At 30.0% G+C, this 13,964-nt stretch overlaps 2 protein-coding genes across 2 annotated transcripts; one reads left to right on the top strand and one right to left on the bottom strand.

Moving 5' to 3' along the window:
- The first annotated feature begins 6,868 nt into the window (after nucleotides 1–6,868).
- On the top strand, nucleotides 6,869–8,542 carry LOC111039547 (ubiquitin thioesterase OTU1). The gene is made up of 3 exons (XM_022323103.1): nucleotides 6,869–7,484; nucleotides 7,860–8,179; nucleotides 8,240–8,542. Exons 1-3 carry the CDS (start codon nucleotides 7,091–7,093, stop codon nucleotides 8,450–8,452), a joined length of 927 nt encoding a protein of 308 aa, XP_022178795.1. The 5' UTR covers nucleotides 6,869–7,090; the 3' UTR covers nucleotides 8,453–8,542.
- A 580-nt stretch (nucleotides 8,543–9,122) lies between these two features.
- Nucleotides 9,123–10,688, bottom strand: LOC111039555. The gene is made up of 3 exons (XM_022323110.1): nucleotides 9,981–10,688; nucleotides 9,618–9,863; nucleotides 9,123–9,553 (listed from the first exon to the last, which is right to left on the bottom strand). Exons 1-3 carry the CDS (start codon nucleotides 10,524–10,526, stop codon nucleotides 9,209–9,211), a joined length of 1,137 nt encoding a protein of 378 aa, XP_022178802.1. The 5' UTR covers nucleotides 10,527–10,688; the 3' UTR covers nucleotides 9,123–9,208.
- Nucleotides 10,689–13,964: the final 3,276 nt, after the last annotated feature.

Genomic DNA, 13,964 nt, shown 5'->3' with positions numbered 1-13,964 from the left:
TTTTACATTATACAGTATACACTAAACCCAGTGACATTTTTAAGAGGAGGCTAACAAGCTGAAGCTCCCTTCCCCACACAATTAACGGTATTAATGGTATTACTTAATGTTATATTTTTATCAAGTTTCAACTATATTAAATTAGGAAGCAAGGGCCAAAGACGTTTATTATTCTTAACGTCTTAACAGATAAGGTATAGCCAACATAAATAAAAAAAGAAAGATTTGCAAAAGTTGTAGTTGTACAAACATTTTCAATTACTTACCTCTGAATTTATTAGACTGAACCAAAAAAAAAATGATTTCTTGCACATTATTTTTATGGTAAAAAGATTTAGATTAATTTTCAAGCCCACCCCCCTCTTGAAAATTCCTTTACCTATAGGCACCATGGTCCATGAAATATTAAATTTGTTAAATTTTGAATTGTACATCAACCATTGACCATTAATTTATAATTTTGCAATATTAGATAGGAATCATAGTTCATGGAAATGTACATTGTCTAAGAATAATATTCAAGAAAAAATAGCCTAAATATAAATATTTATTGAATTAAGTCTCATTGTCGTTATCTACTATAGCAATAATTTGATGACCACGACAATCATGGTACAACTTGTCTTTATTTATGACAAAATAGATCTACTTTGTTAGTATATACAACGTGTTCTCTGGAGTGCATGAAAATGAATTCTGTTGAGAAAATGCTTAGCGAAAAGGGAAAATTAATTTTTGTTTCGTCTTTCATCAGAGTATGTATGTCCTACATGCAAAATATAGACCAATATTTAGCAAATATATATTTGGATAGAAATTTTCCAAAATCAGTTGGGGATTGCTTTTCAAACAAATTAGCTGAAAAACAGCCTATGAATGAAAAACTAACAAAATTTAATGATTACCTATTTAGTAAAATTATATTGACAATGATTAAACATTTCCACCAGAAGTTGGGGCAGAAAAAAACAACAGTATAAATCGTACAATTAACTCGTGCGAATCTTTTCATTCCAAATTTAATTCACAATTTGAATTTCCAGAAACAAGTTTATTTAACTTTCTGAATATATTATATGGTACGTACCTATTCAATTTGATACAAAAATTATTTCAAGAAGTTCCAATATAATTAAACCATACCGGAAGAAAATTAGAGATAATAGAGATAAAATAAAAATGTTCGAAAGTGAAATTCGAAAATTTTACGCTGGTATAAACACAAGATTTCAATAGGTACATAAAAATATTAACCAATTAGTATAGACCACGACAAATAGCTTAGTATAATAATTTTATTTTATTTTGTATACACTATACATATATTTTGTAATGACAAGCTCAGGTATAATATTCTCTGTCTTAATTTTTTTAATTTATGCTTAGCTTTGTTTTTTCTCCACTCTTGTGAGATCTTTGTAATATATTTACTAAATAATTTTGTATAAAAAAAGTATACATACGTAACGTAATGTGTCAACTATTAATGTAAAGATCCAAAATATACGAATGTGATACCGTAAACCATGTGTTAAAATTCAGAATCATTCTGACGCCACTATACTCAAGGAAATAACGTCTAAGGCAGTGGTTTTCAACTGGTGTGCCGCAATAAATGTATCAATAACAAATCTATTAATAATTAACATTTTTTGTCATCGTACTAGTTTATTTCACAATAATTAACCCTATAATAGAGTACATTGTAAATAGTGCACCCATATATATGTGTGTGTATATATATTATATATAAAAATATATACTTCACGTATTATATGGATTGGTGTACCGCGAAAATTTTGTAGGGGATGAAGTGTGCTACGTTGTTAAAAAGGTTGAAAACCACTGGTCTAAGGTCTAACTTTGCAACATTTTAGTGACCAATATATTTTTTAAAAAAATTGTAGGGAGTCAATTCAAATATTTTTTTGTTTATTTAAATGGTTGCCATTGGTTACATAATATTACCTACCAACTATTATAATTATATGGTATATATATATTTTTTTACAAACATTTATATTTTATAAAAAAAATAACATCTTTGGCACAGACAACACCGGGCGTCACAGCTATTTACTAATAGATAGTACCTACCTAATTATAGGTTCATATAAAATATAATAATATATTATATAAATATACCCATAACCCACAATAAAAATACAATAATTTATAATATTAAAACTTTATGTTTGTAAATTTGTAATCACATAACATGAATCTTGGACGTTTCCTCTCCGTGCCTTTCCCCCCCTGATAAAATTGACGTTTTCCCCCCGGATGGGACNCAAAAAAAAATAAATATTAAACAACAATAATATACAATGCAAATAAATAAATGTACAAATTATTAAATTAATGTATAAATATAATGAATATAATAAAAAAATAATATAATAAATATAATTGTATAAATGTATATTTTTATTATTTTATTCTGGTAAGATAGCTCACTGAAGTTAAAAAATTTAAAATATCATCATTTGAAAAACTTTCACATAACTTTTTTAACCTATCATCTTCACCTAAATTATTACAAAAAGCTCCTGCTTTATAATTTAAAATTTTGATTGATGCACTTGAGTTGCTCATCTGTAGAACTTCAATAAAAAGCCAAATATTTGGATGATACGCAATGTTACGAACTATACTAACTACTAAGAGACATAAAAGCAAAAAATGTTGTTAATAGTTTAGATAATTTGAGGTAGGGTCATCAATCATTACCCATTAAATTGGGTAATAAATAAATAACGTGAATGATGATAATCGATAGATGCCGATATGGCAATATGATATAATGATATTATATATTATGATGATCGTATATTTCGGGTAAATCCAAAGAACCTATTTTCAAACCTATTGTAAAAAAAAAGGTATATTGAGTCGGGGGCTAAACGTCTCAGTCTGGGGGGGAAACGTCCAGTGCCGTTAAGATTCCCGGGGGGGAGCAAGGGTAGGGACTAGGGGGAAACGTCCAGTTACCACATAACATAGCACTATTTTTTTTTATATAAACGCTTATAATGCACACCGTTAATAGGTATTTATTATTGTCACTATTATTATTATTCGGTTAAATATATAATATAGAATCTATATTATATATTTAATAATAATAATCTATATTATAGATAGTAGATAAGGACACAATATTGAGTTTATTATATTATACAGTGAAGCGTCGATTATCCGCACGTCAATTATCCGACCCCTTCAATTATCCGCACTACAAAATTTTTGTACCCAAATTTATTTATTTATTTTGTTTTTTGTTTTTTATTTATATAATTTACAATCTGTTACCGAATAGAACAATGAGTAAAAGTGATGAAATAATAATGGCTTGAATGAAGTACAGATTAAGGAAACCTTTTAGTAAAGGCACTTTGATAGTTATTTATGTACATAAATATATGGGCTTACAATAGTATTATATTACAATTTAAAGTTTTTAGATTAGTAGGTCCCGACACCACCGCCTTTTTAATCTTTTCCTGGGGTTACCAGGTATATTTGATGACGGAAGACCTTTGATTAAGGGATTGGTGTGGTTTTGACTTTTGAACATTTAAATTGAATCGCCTGTAAAAAGTTCTAGCTACATCGAGGACGGGTGGGATGGCAAGGTCATTGTGTAAGGACAAAGGACTGATTAGATACATAAAAAGGTGCCTTTGTAATAGTACGAAGGGTTTTGGATTGGAAGCGCTGTATGCGGTTTATGTTTGAGATTTTTGCGGAACCCCATAACTGGATTTTGTACGTCCACATTGGTTTGAGGTAAAGTTTGTATATTAGTATCTTGGTAGGTAAACTCGTATGGTTGGAAGTTAGAAGAGAGCGGGGAAGACGTAAACGATTATTTAAGGATAGTAGTTTATCACGGAGATGAGGAGAACAGGTAAGACGGTTGGTCAATAATAATGCCTAGATAGCGAGTGGCGAGTGTTCACTGCGATTGGCAGAGTATGCTCGTTAAGGGTAATAGGTGGGTATATTCCCTTTCTAAAGGTGAAGGTACTGCGTGTCGATTTTGATTCATTTATTTTTACTTCCCACTCCTTGTACAATTTTTCGAGAAGTGAGAGATGTTCTTGGATTAGTGCCAAAGCAACAGTAGGATCATGGCTAGTGGCTAAAAGTGCTCTGTCGTCAGCAAAGTCAGCTATGAGATTCGTAGGTAGCGTGGGTTGGTCATATAGGAAAATATTAAATAGTAAGGGAGCAATGACTGCGCCTTGGGGGACTCCTGCTTTGATTGGTTTTAGAGAAGAAGTGGCTGAGCCATAACGTACCGAGAAGAAGTGATCTTCTAAGTAGGATTTAATTAAGAGGTAGTAATTAGGTGGTAAGATGATTTTCAATTTGAATAGCAGACCTGCGTGCCAAACTCGGTAGAACGCTTGAGAAACACCTAAGAAGGACCTAGTGCAATGTTGTTTTCTTTTAGAGAATAAGATATTTTATCAACTATTCGATGAATTTGATGGACTGTAGAGTGCTTGCTGCGGAAACCAAATTGTGAGTCGGGTAGGACTTTTGTTTCATTGATAATATTTAGAATTCTTTGAATTAGAATTTTTTCAAATACTTTTGACAATATTGGGAGTAGACTAATAGGTCTATATGATGACGGAAAACATTTATTTTTAGTTTAATTTAATTTAGTTTTATCATTCGTTCCTTTTATCGTATACTATAAAGTATAATGCTATGTTATATATATTATTATGTTATATTATGAAATGCGAGATTATTTTATTATCTACTACAGCTCACTCCAATGTAGATAATATATTTGCACGTTGTAATCTTAAATTAAGTTGGTTCGTTTGAAGAAGTTTGAACCTAAATAATTTTCAATGGTTGCTTGATTATCTGCAAAAAATAGATTATTCGCACCCTCTCCGGTCCCAATTAGTGCGGATAATCAACGCTCCACTGTAAATATAGTACAAAATATTTCTCGATTTATCGTATGCCTACGATCTACTTACATCGGGTTACATGCAGGGACGGATTGGAACTTCGGACCAGCCCGGGAATATACCATTTTACCGGCCCACTATTTGTTGGGNATATAAGATACCTAGTTGTTATCAGATGTAATTTATAAATGAAAATCACTTTTCCTTTTTTTTAAAAGAGAACTCTCTTTTTGCAATTCTTCTTTAATTTTATCTGAATCTAATAGTGTTAATTTCTATTTTTCCATGGCCATTATTCATTAACATGAAAGCTTCTAGTTTTGAATCCAAAAGTTGACTACGAAGTCTTGACTTAATGTTTTTTAAGAAAGAAAAAGATCTTTCATATGATATTTGGGTTGATGGTAGAGTGAGTACATATTTGTGTGCTAAAAATGAAATAAAAAAAATGATGTAAGGCTCTTAGAAGCCTTTGCTTCTAAAAGAAGTTTTTTTTTACCGAATTTTTTCAACTCCTCCTTTTTTATTGCAGTCTGATCCATCCATTTCCATTTTATTTTATAATTCACAACTATTAGGTACTATTGTAATATAAAATATTTTATCAAATATTCCTAGTTAAGTACTTAGTAATTAAATTGTAAAATTAACCAAATTGTGAACTGCTGACTGCCGAGTGCTGATAAGTGCTGAGGTTTTGAATGACGATTGATATTTTATATAAATAATATAATTTATAAATAAAAAATAAAAATATTCCTATTTAACGACTTGCATCATTCAAAGCCGTGATTACCCGCAACCCGCCGGCCCATCTGATCGACGACAACTCGAATAACCAATTATTTTACTGTTTACGGAGGTTGATTTTTTGTATAGTTATTGTTATTTCTAATATTTCTTATTGATAATTAATATTATTATTCAGTTCGGTTGTAGACATTATATTATTACAATTTACAACGCTTTACGTTATAATATTATAGACTGTTATTACGTAATATCACTAATAACATTGATTATAGAATGAATAATTTAAAATCAACGGTAATATTTATTAGGTTATATTTAAGTCTACTTTTCTGCTATTTACTTAGTACGCGGCCCATCGGGGATTTCCCGATTTCACTATGGCCCAATCCGTCGCTGGTTACATGTATTCTGTAAGACTGTAAATTTATACATAGGTATCCAAAAGCTTATTTAATTAATCGTTGTAATCAGACTCATCACATACAATTTTGGGCTCCTGTACTATGTTATTACGAGCCCCTTCCAAACTTTCAATTAAATACAACCCATTACATACGATACGATTGTCCCATACATGATTTATAGTAATCAATTTTCAATGGTTAACCCACAGCTTAAAATAACATAATTTTTACTTAATAATATAATATTAGGTACAATATACATGAATGTCTTAAAGTATTATATAATATAAAATAAGTAGGTATTCCTATCAAAATTAAAAAAATTTCAAATTAATTTCAATGGGCACCTAAAATAGCCGCCCCCCCCCCCGTACTCCAAGTCTACTAGCAACCCTTTTTGCAAGGGGCATGGTAGTAATCGTAGGCAGGTAGCGGGTACATTATCGAGATACAAAAACATGTTACAGCTAATTTCAAAATTGTTAGCACTAAGCAATTAGTACATCTCCCCGCCCTGCGCTATCAATTATCATTGCTATGGTACCTATTCAATTGGTGTTATATATTGATATAATAATTCACACAACAGTTCTTTGCGTCTGTGACAACGATTCTATTATTATAATTTTTTATTGTTATTTTGATTTTGACTTCGGTTATTTTTTAATTTGACAGTCGATACTCGATAGTTGATAGTTTGTGATAACATTTTGAAAATACATTTATTTTGGTCACACTGTACTTCTATCATATTTGCCAAACGTTTTTCAACTTTCATTTTGTTAAATATCATTGAATGGGATGAATCGAGGTTTTTAATTTTCTTCTCTGTAGTTCAGAGTTCTCTTGTTCTAATATTCTTTATCAAAATTTCATAATAATTCTTATTTCGTATTATGTATAGTAATTTTTGGTAATATTGTAGGTATTTTATATTTTGTAAATTTTCGTAGATATTTTTATCAAATTATGTTTTACAACAAACGTAGTTGACCAATGTCAGACGTAGTGTTACGGCTAAAATGCCGTTCGGGAACGTTTCCAATGACAATTCCATTGAATTGTCCAATATCTGGTTTGAAAGAGCAGGTGTCAATACTGAGTGAAATTCCAGTGGCTAGCATTAAACTGTTATTTGGCTTTCCACCTAAGTCCATACAAAAATTAGAAGGTACGGTTGAAGATGCTGGTATTAAGTCAGGCGATACAATCATAGCTGAGGTAGACTCAACTAGTGCTAGTGTCCAACAGCTCAAAGTGCAAACTGAGAGTAATATTCTAAAGCATGTCACAGAACAAGAGGTAGGAGACGAAGTGCCGCTGATTTTGCGTAAAGTTGTACCAGCTGATAATTCTTGTTTGTTCACCAGTATGGGATTTGTGTTGGGAGGTAATATTAATTAAATTTTTTAAATATTTATATTTTATTGGGGAAAATGTTATGTTATCTGAGTCAATGTGTGAAATAATAGGTATTACATAATTGCTTTTCACTCGTCAACAATTGTATCTATCCTTTTAAAATAATATTTATTATTTACCTATATAGCTAGGCACTGAAAATAATTTTAAAACTCTGAGTTTCTAATGAAGTCTGTAACTTATAAAGAGTAAAAAAAAAGTGAATATTATTTGTACATAAGTCATTTGATTATTTTTATTTATTTATAGAGAAATTGTCTTAAGTCTTTAGATTTGGTCCAAGTGTTCAATGATCATAAAATACTTTATGTAGGGCCTAATATTTTTTGTTAATGATTTTCAGGTAAAATTGATTTGGGTAGTGGCAACTATATGCGTGAGATAATAGCTAATGCAGTAAAAGATAATCAAATAGAATTTAGTGAAGCAGTACTTGGAAAACCAAATGAAGATTATTGTGAATGGATTCGGAATCCAAATTCATGGGGTGGTGCTATTGAGGTGTCTATATTGTCTAACTTCTATGGTATAGAAATTGCAGTAATTGATACTCAAAGTGGTTCTATTAGTAAATTTGGTGAAGATAAAGACTATCCTCACCGAGTATTTCTTATTTATGACGGTATTCATTATGATCCTCTTTATTTGGAATCACCTTTTACTGTAAGTATTTATTTTTTACAATATATAAACTTAATTAATTTTATTTATTTATAATTGCAGCCTGGAGAGATTCAAACATTATTCCCAACAAATGATGATCGCATGTTAGACGCTGCTCAGATGTTAGCTAATGAAGCTAAGTCCAGTAGACAGTATACAGATGTAAATCGTTTTACACTTAAGTGCCTAGATTGTGGTTGCATTATGATTGGGCAGACACAAGCACAGGAACATGCCAAATTAACTGCTCATAACAATTTTAATGAATACTAATATATCCATAACTTAATATGTAATACTTAAAAGAGTTCAGTTGTTTTTGTCTTTAATTAAACTTTAGTTTATAAATTATTGTTTACTATATTTTGGTTTGGTAATATTATTTTCCAGTACTAAAGTAATTTAATGTATAATAAATTATATCATTCTATAAAATGTAATTGTATCTCATATACATTATGTTGGGGTAGTATAATCTACAATACCCTAAGACATAACTCAGTGGTAGAAGGGCAAAGCACACAGAATCGTTTAAAGCCCATTTAGACTTTTTGGGCAAATGTATCAGATAATATTGTCAACTTTTTTTCCTGTACAATTAAAAAAATATCTATTATGTCTAATATAAACTGACAAACATTTTTAATAGTAATTCAAATGTGTGAAGAGGGAGTACTGTCCTCATTTTGCAATAAAAAAATTTCAGGACTCCAGCCCTCTAATTATGCCTATGTGGCTCTATCTGACAAAAAAATAGTAAGCATCTTTTAAATAATCATTTTATATACATAGGTATCAAAATGTATTCTCAATTATTAAAATTAACATTAACAATATCAGTACAAAATATTTTTGAAAAATAAAATATTAATTTAAATAGGTAACATGATATGAATTCTTAAAAAATGTATAAATATTACAATTTATTAATTAAAGATTACTGTTAGTTTGTTTTTTTAAAATTAAATATTTTGAATTCTGGACGGAATAAAATAAATCACTGAATAACAAATAATAGGTTTCATTTTCTTAAAATACTTTTCTGGTAATTTCTATTAAATGAATATCATTTCCTTTCATAAGTTCATAAATATCTAGCTCATTATTTTGACCCAAGTCTTCAAGTGGTTTGTGTGTACAATTAAGTTTCCATTTTGCTGCAAGTTCGTCAATTCCATATTCTGGGTCTCTTTCATGATATGTTGTCATGAACTTGGCCAGTGGATTACGTTCTAATAAAAATGATATAGTTGCAATTAGATCCTCAAACATATTTGGTTCGTAAAAACAGTCTGAACCAATAATCAAATCAAATGGTCCAATATTTAAAGTTTCACGGAAAAAGTAGCCCCACTGCAATCCAAGTATTCTTATCTATACATAAAAAATTCATTAGAAAAAATAAATAACTAGTAAAATAGATGGTAAAAACATTTACTTGTTCAGGATACAAGCTGTTCATGTAGCAACATTTCTGAACATGTTTGATAGTTCCGGGTATAGTGGGATCATCAGTTAACGTAACAATAGCTCCACATTTGGCAGCTACTATACCAGGCAAAGAAGTTCCAGAACCAACTTCTAATATCTTCTTTCCAGGCAGTTCAAGTCTATGTTCCCATATAATCCATGCGAGTACAGGTGATGCAGGCCATACATAATAATGATAATCTCCTTCTAGAGCCTTTAACAAAAATATGATTAATGTTATATTAATTAGATACCTAAGAGCTTAGGTTTAATAATTTCTAGAATAGGTTTTGTTAGATATTGAAAAAAAAAAATCAAATTATGAAGATACCTGAGGGATGGAGACGAGCAAAGAGTCATACTCGTTTACTTGACTCGAGCTAGTGGCCGTATTAATACTGCTTATTCTTTTTGTGCAAAATGTGAAATTTTTAATACTGTACTGAAGACCTTCATCTCCTTCCATCCAATTTTCTGATATGGTTGAATTATATCCAAGTGCAAACAATGGCTCCGACGTAGTTTTAAACTGCTGCGGTGGGGGTTTAATAGGATTAATGGTCCAATCTAAACAGTTTGGTGGTACTTGTTCAGCAGGTGGCAGTCTTAAGCTAGAAGTTGGTGGGTAAATATATGACGATGGCTGTGTGGGATTTACCGCTATTGTCATATACGGAGGAAAACTTTGACTGTTTGGCCAAGGTGATAGAGGCACTGGGTATGTAAGTTGTGCAGCAGATGTAGATGGTTGTGCTTCATCCATTTGATAGTGGTAAGGAGGGAACTGGAGTTTTTCATCAGTATTTGTTCGTGGATGGTTTTCATCTTTTGACGTGGAAGGTCCAGGCTGACAAAATGGAGGTAAATCTGAATTCATAACGACCGAATTATACTTAAGTTCAAAACATTTTGAAAATTATTAACAACGTTATAAAATATTTCAATTATTCATTTTGGTAGTTGAAACTTGAAATGGTTGAATAACCGCCTAACGTTTATAGATAAAGATAATACCTACTACGTTTTATAATTTTAAAAACAGTGTTCTTCAAAATGTAAACTTCTTTATCAGAGCTTATCAATAAAATAAGCCAGTCTTATCCGTGTCAACAACACCAGCTGCTGCCCGCCACGACACGTTAGTGGCGCAATACGTAATTTCAAATTAAGACTAGAAACATAAGTTTTCATACACTCCACCAACGAAGAACTAAATGTTTAAAGTTTAAACTATTTATAATATAATCTTGGATTACATATAAGTTAATTAATTGATTTTACTACTGTATAGTAAGTTAAGTTTAGCTTAAAAAGACATTACAACCTAACCTATCTAGAGCACTAGACTAATAAGAATATAGTAGGTAATAGTCTGTAGGTATGTATATTACATAGGTATACAGTTGTACCACAAGGGTGTATTGTGTATTTAAGGGTCTCGTCCACTATAGTCTATAAGACATTTTTAAATAGGTACACCGATTTTATACTATATTCACCGAAAAGTGAAAAGTATCTACCCACCTATATAAATATAAAATAGCCGAAATACACAGTCTTTAATTGTCACAGTTTAATAATGTTCGAACAGTTTTGGGATCTAATAATTGATTGTTTTTTTCCCCTTATGAAAAAAGAATCCTTGTTACCGTAGATATTGAGTATTACATGTCTCACTGACTAATCTATTAAATCCCGATTTTCTTTATTCATTTTTGATAGTTTTCTGTTCTATCGTAGCTATTAGGTTTCGAATAAATCGTTGAATATTTGCTAACAGTTACTAGTTAGCAGTCACATTTGGTGACTGGTGAGTATGTACCAACCCACATAGTGTTTTACAGGAAGGAGGGTGTCGCATATTAGATATGTGTCACACATAGGTTAGTACTCAGTAATTAGAATTGGTTTTTTTTATCAGATAGTAGGTCCCTATATCAATATAATATTAATCATTCGACGTTGTAGAAAAATTAATTATAGTGATCCAGTAAATCCATTATTTATTCCAACCATTCGACTATGAGCATTCATTTGATTTATTTACTGCAGATCACCTAAGCGTGTCCAGAGTCGATTGAACCAGATTTAAATTTCAAGGTTCTGTTTTTAATTATTTGAAGTGAACAATAGCGTGAATAAATTCCTGAGCTCTTCCTAATTAATTTAAAAATATATTTTTAGCATAGGTATTTTTAAAAGTTTTTATTTGTATATTGAATTGATATTCATCAATAATTGTCATCATTAAGCTGAGAAAAAAATGTTTAAAATATTTCGTGAGTCAATTAAATAATTAAATTGATCATTTATCAAAACAATTGTTTTCTTCTTGCAATATTTAGTAAAATATTCATAACTCACTTTAAAATTAAAATATAATAAGACGGCTTGGAGATGCCCTAGATAATAAACTACTTGCCTTGAAATATTATACGAGGTTATTTCACTCTAATTTTAGAAATGATCATGATTTTAATCATTATTGTGAAATTGCGAACATAAAATTTCCCATGTTGCGAGTGGGCCAGAGAAAGAAAACAAATTTCTCCAAAAAAAAATGAAAAAAAATGATGCCTATGTATTTATGATATTTTTAAATTGACATAATAACAACTTATGAGGAGCGCGGTGTTAAATTTTTTAGTTTTATTGACAATGTAAGCAATTTTTGTCGATACATATTTATAGAAAAAAACTAAATAAATTTGAAAATTTGAAATGTCTATAGGTAAAATAATAAAATAAACATTTGGTGAAAATAGGTATTTGCAGTTGTTCGTTTTTTAATTACAACAAAATATAAAAAATCCATTGAGATACGAAATTAATACAAAATAATTTGCAGATTTTCGAGATTTTGATTAATTTCGTAAAAATTCTAACTTTCTACTTTTAACGCGTATAAAAACATATTTGGACTATGTATTTTCGATATTTTTTATTTGGGATGTTGGTTTGAAATTAATATTATGAACGACTTATGAAAAACCTTGAATTCAATTTTCAAACTTTTTGTCACAGTAAAAACATTTTTGTTGACATTCAAAGAAGAAAAAACTGAAAAAATCAAAATTGTTACATTTAATGTCTATAAATATCTCAAAAAGCGTCAAAATATTATCGTGTACAGAAATACTAGTATAAACATTTGGTGTAAATTTCAGGTATCTACAGATTTTTTGTTTTTGAGTTTCACCAAAAAAACAATTTAGTTTTTGTCAAAAATTAGTTTTGTGTACAAATTCTGGTTTATCCTGTTTTTTCTAACAATTATTAAAATAAGTACGGGGAATTTTCAATTTTGACCTCTTTAATTTACCAACTAGTTCTATTTTCCAACAGAAAATACCACCAAAAAAGAAAATCTAAGCTTTTTTTCTACTACTGTTAGAGTGTATAGAGACAAAAATAATACACATCAATCATTGTTATATCAATACATTCATCGCTCTGCCCAGAAGTCAGAATTAAAAATCTAACGGTGCGCGGTGCTAAAATATTACCAAGTATGGGAGAAGCATCCACTTCGAATGTTTTCTTACATATAATAAATATATCTATAAAATAAAACCAGTCTATCGTTGAATCTAAACAACTCAATTACTTGCTCAACGCGTCTTACTTGTATTTTATATTTTTTTCATGTAGTAGGTTCATCCTTCATCATGATACATGGTTTATAATCAAATAATAAAACAAATTACAAATAGGTATACTAATAATAAACACAATTTTTTTAACCTTAGTTTTGCTTATGTGCTATCTTTCTTTATAGTGTATTGTTAGTACCTAGTAAATTGTATTGGTGCTAATTTATTAACTGTATCTACTGACTACTGGTGCTTATATAAATACCGGTAAGCCTTCCCCCTTACTGTTTCGACACTTCTTATAATATTATTATAAATTACAATGTCATCAACATCGATAAGCAGTATGTATTGCACCTTAACATTACTTACATTCATCTCCATTTTGTGATTGTACATCTTTGGTTATTTTTATTACTTTTTCAAGAGCTATATGCTAAAAAGTAGATATAGAAGACAATGAATCTTCCTGTTTTAGTCCCCGATTTAACCTTAAACTGTGGGTCTGTAGTGACAGTTACCTACTATTAAAACCAGACTGTGGCGTTCAACTTGAACAATTCAAGTTACATATTTCGATCATTTTGACCAGTTGTCTGGGGTTTCAAATTTCCTCAATGTAGTGATTGTGGTCTATGGTAAAATAGTTTGTAAATAATATATTAATACCATAATGAGCTTGCTTGAAGTCTGCAAATATCATGAACAAAATATCCTTGTCA

The sequence above is a fragment of the Myzus persicae genome, unplaced genomic scaffold (assembly GCF_001856785.1).
Source record: "Myzus persicae strain clone G006 unplaced genomic scaffold, MPER_G0061.0, whole genome shotgun sequence".
Taxonomy (NCBI): Eukaryota; Metazoa; Arthropoda; class Insecta; order Hemiptera; family Aphididae; genus Myzus; species Myzus persicae.
This window is presented reverse-complemented; position numbering and strand designations above follow the sequence as displayed.

Excerpts from the sequence above, each read along its gene's own strand:
- LOC111039555 (XM_022323110.1), bottom strand. The coding sequence starts at position 10,526 with ATGAATTCAGATTTACCTCCATTTTGTCAGCCTGGACCTTCCACGTCA. Across the intron at positions 9,864-9,980 it reads TGCTCGTCTCCATCCCTCAG|GCTCTAGAAGGAGATTATCA; the intron begins GTATCTTCATAA and ends TTTTTGTTAAAG. Across the intron at positions 9,554-9,617 it reads ACAGCTTGTATCCTGAACAA|ATAAGAATACTTGGATTGCA; the intron begins GTAAATGTTTTT and ends TTTTATGTATAG.
- LOC111039547 (XM_022323103.1), top strand. The coding sequence starts at position 7,091 with ATGTCAGACGTAGTGTTACGGCTAAAATGCCGTTCGGGAACGTTTCCA. Across the intron at positions 7,485-7,859 it reads TATGGGATTTGTGTTGGGAG|GTAAAATTGATTTGGGTAGT; the intron begins GTAATATTAATT and ends AATGATTTTCAG. Across the intron at positions 8,180-8,239 it reads ATTTGGAATCACCTTTTACT|CCTGGAGAGATTCAAACATT; the intron begins GTAAGTATTTAT and ends TTATAATTGCAG.